The 3,411-nt window shown below is 31.2% G+C and overlaps 2 protein-coding genes across 3 annotated transcripts in view; both read left to right on the top strand.

Moving 5' to 3' along the window:
- The first annotated feature begins 31 nt into the window (after positions 1–31).
- On the top strand, positions 32–808 carry LOC108576336 (U1 small nuclear ribonucleoprotein A). 2 transcript variants are annotated; one of them, XM_017939301.1, is made up of 3 exons: positions 32–268; positions 350–512; positions 567–808. In XM_017939301.1, exons 1-3 carry the CDS (start codon positions 32–34, stop codon positions 806–808), a joined length of 642 nt encoding a protein of 213 aa, XP_017794790.1. The 2 variants fall into 2 exon arrangements, with proteins under 2 accessions (XP_017794790.1, XP_017794789.1); XM_017939300.1 differs by having other exon boundaries at positions 350–808.
- A 2,043-nt stretch (positions 809–2,851) lies between these two features.
- LOC108576339 (high mobility group protein I) overlaps positions 2,852–3,411 on the top strand; it is a 1,894-nt gene continuing 1,334 nt past the window's right edge. The window contains exon 1 of the mRNA XM_017939305.1: positions 2,852–3,068. The gene's annotated coding sequence lies outside the window, so the exon portion shown is untranslated. The remainder of the gene's footprint in view (positions 3,069–3,411) is intronic.

Here is a 3,411-nt window from a genome sequence, read left to right as displayed (position 1 = left end):
TTTATATTAAAATATTTTTCTTTTAGTGGCAATGGATATTAGACCAAATAATACAATTTATATTAATAATTTAAATGAAAAAATAAAAAAAGATGAATTAAAGAAATCGTTATATGCAATTTTTTCTCAGTTTGGTCAAATATTAGATATTGTAGCATTAAAAACGTTAAAAATGCGTGGTCAAGCATTTGTTATTTTTAAGGAAATAGCTAGTGCAACAAATGCATTAAGGTCAATGCAGGGATTCCCATTTTATGACAAACCAATGGTAAGCAATGGTCATATGGTATTTTTAATTTTACCTGTGAAATAATGAAATCAATAATTATTACAACTTATTTTATTTTAGAGGATACAATATGCAAAGACCGACAGTGATATAATTGCAAAAATGAAGGGTACATATGCAGAACGGCCTAAAAAACCAAAACGAGTTGTGCCTGCAGCTGATGAAGAAGCCAAGCGTGCCAAGAAACGTGCCAAAGAACAAGCTAAACATTCACAACAGATTGGTTACCATGCTGGTGTACCACAACATCCAGGCTTAGTCAATACTGCTGTTCCAGAACAACCACCAAATCAAATTTTATTCCTTACAAATTTACCAGATGAGACCAGTGAAATGATGTTATCTATGCTTTTCAATCAATTTCCTGGTTTTAAAGAAGTACGTTTGGTACCCAATAGGCATGACATTGCATTTGTTGAATTTGAAAATGAAGTTCAATCAGGGGCTGCAAAAGATGCTCTTCAAGGATTTAAAATTACACCTTCTCATGCGATGAAAATTTCATTTGCGAAAAAATAAAGTATGTAATGATGTGTTTTGTATGAGAATATTGTTAAAGGATGGAAAGATGTGTGTGTGCTGTAATAGATCTATCTAGAAGTTTATGCAAGTACATTCAAGTGTAATTAAAGACTTCACGAATGAAGATTTACAAATGTAAGTTAAAGATATACTATGTAGATTCAAGGACAATGTGTGTACAAAATTCTATGTATGTATACATACAAATCAACGCTCACATTGTAAATAGCAATTAAAAGATACATAACATTTTTCAGCTATACATCGATTATATGGAACTATTTTTAACTTAATTATATAATAATTTTGAAAAAGTACAAAAGTCTTTAATATAAAATAAGTTTAAATTATGATAATAATTTACAATTCTTACAATTTTCGAATCATTTTATATATTATACATCCCCTAACATATCAGCATTTTTTATCAGCTATTCCTTACGAATTAGTATAAATAAACCAAAGTTTTGATCATGAATTATTATTATAAATGAAGATAAATATTTTGTGAAATAAAATACAAATCGCATATTTTGGAAAGATATCGATAAGATGATCAATAAATTACAAATGTCAACTTTTTTTTATTCGGCTTAATCACTATATTTCATCCAATGTAAATTTATATTACTCAGTGTGTAGGGTATTTAGACCCCGTTACCATTTTTGTGTCATGTGCGACATTATCGATTCAGAATGGAATAATGTTACAGCGCTACTAAGACGGTAGGAATAGCAATTAAATAATGCGATAGTTAATTGTTAAAAATCGGAATCGATCTATAGAATTCATATCATCATCAGGGAAATATTATATGATGTAATTTTTCACATAAAAGGTTAATAGATTATATTTAATGTTAAAATTTGAAGATCCCTTAATCCTTATTTCATGATTATTCAATCAAACAGAATGCACAGGGTAATGAGCAGAATGTTCGCCTGTAAAATCCCTGTTCTTACTTTACGCGGGAATTCGAATACCGTTGTTACTCGTACAGTGTACGATGTATACATTCAATTTCTCCCTTCATAATTATTTTCTTGTACCATTTTCACAATGCGCACTAAAACACGAGAATTTACATTTTACACATTATGTATAATTATTTACAATTATTATTTACATTTTATAATTAAGAATTGAATTTAGGTAATGGTTTGCTGATAAATTACACATGTGCTTTACAACTAAGAGTTATAAAAAAAATACACCTTATACGTTTGGTTCTCGATAGTAAGGGTGACACAAAGTTTGGGGGATCCCCAAAATTTTTAAAGTTAATGTCTTATAAAGTATTTTCTACAGGAATATAGCACCAATTTACTGGTTATATTTTTATCAAACTATAATAAAAAATATAAGAATGGAGTTTTTCATTAATGATGCTTCAACTCTTGCGCGTGTCCTATTGCTCTTGGCAGCCAGCCAATAGTTCCTGATTAAACAACGTATCACAAACTAGATATAGAACTATACTTATATTTCATCTGCGGTGATACATGTATCTTTGTTATGAAACAGAAAATGTTTTTTCTTACATGTAATGACTTTACCGACTTTGATGGTTTGACTGAATATAATTCCTAAATCCTCCACTATAAAACGTAGATGGCATAAGAAAACTTCTGTTTTTTTCACTATCGGTATTTCAGAACATGTAAAACCAAGTCTCATAAGATGATAAGTCTATCTTATACTTCGTCTGTGGTAATATAATTATATTCCCGCCAAAGAATTCTTGACTTCTACAAACTTCAAATTACTATTGCGAATTATTCGATGGTTTAGGGAATATACAAATTTTTTAAAAGTATTCAACATTAATTACATTTTTTTCTAATTAAAAATAATACGAAGCGAATATACTTACGATTCTCAAAATGCTATAATTTGAAGTAGCATCATGACATTTTGGCGGGAATCAGTTGGCGTGTTGTATAAAGAGTGGGGTAGTACTTCTTAGGATAGCAAACGAATCAGAGTACAGTGCGTCGTCTCGATCAGGTCAGTCGAGTCTCGCTATTCGTGCAGTGAATTGAAGTTGTTGCGTTGCAGCTCCCTTTATCAAGCATAGCTGCGAGTCGACAACGTTCACGATAGTATTAAAAGGACGCTAAGCAAAAAATATTGAATTGCTCACGTTTTATAGTGAAATTATCACAAATATCATTGAAGAGCATAGTCTGGCATTACAGTGCGACGCGCGCGCCGGCTGAACGATTGCCTTTGTCTCCAATACACAAGAAATTTGAGGTGAGTGCTTTTTCAACGACTTTTCTGCTGTAAATATTTTGTTCCCTCGAACAGTGTGTGCATTTGTTTCGTTTGAAGATTAAAAAACTTGCAGATAATTTTTTCAATGATTTTTTTGTCGGTCTTTCGCATGGATCCGTTTATTACTTACAGAGATATTAATTCATTTGCTTATAAAGAGATCGGTGATGGACGCTACCACGACTCTGGTGTTGCCATGATTTGTCGATCATGGCGTCTCTAGCCGCCAACCGTCACATTCGTATTTGCCTATAATAGCAGCCTTTGCGCATTGTTATCTTTTTATCATAAAAAAATATTAAAAATTTTCAGCATGTGTGTA

This window comes from Habropoda laboriosa, unplaced genomic scaffold, assembly GCF_001263275.1.
Source record: "Habropoda laboriosa isolate 0110345459 unplaced genomic scaffold, ASM126327v1 scaffold387, whole genome shotgun sequence".
Lineage (NCBI taxonomy): Eukaryota > Metazoa > Arthropoda > Insecta > Hymenoptera > Apidae > Habropoda > Habropoda laboriosa.
Note: the sequence above shows the minus strand (reverse complement) of the source record. Positions and strands in the feature narration are given on the sequence as shown.

Coding starts and splice junctions, on each gene's coding strand:
- LOC108576336 (XM_017939300.1), top strand. CDS start 32: ATGGATATTAGACCAAATAATACAATTTATATTAATAATTTAAATGAA. Junction 269..349: donor CATTTTATGACAAACCAATG/GTAAGCAATGGT, acceptor ATTTTATTTTAG/AGGATACAATATGCAAAGAC.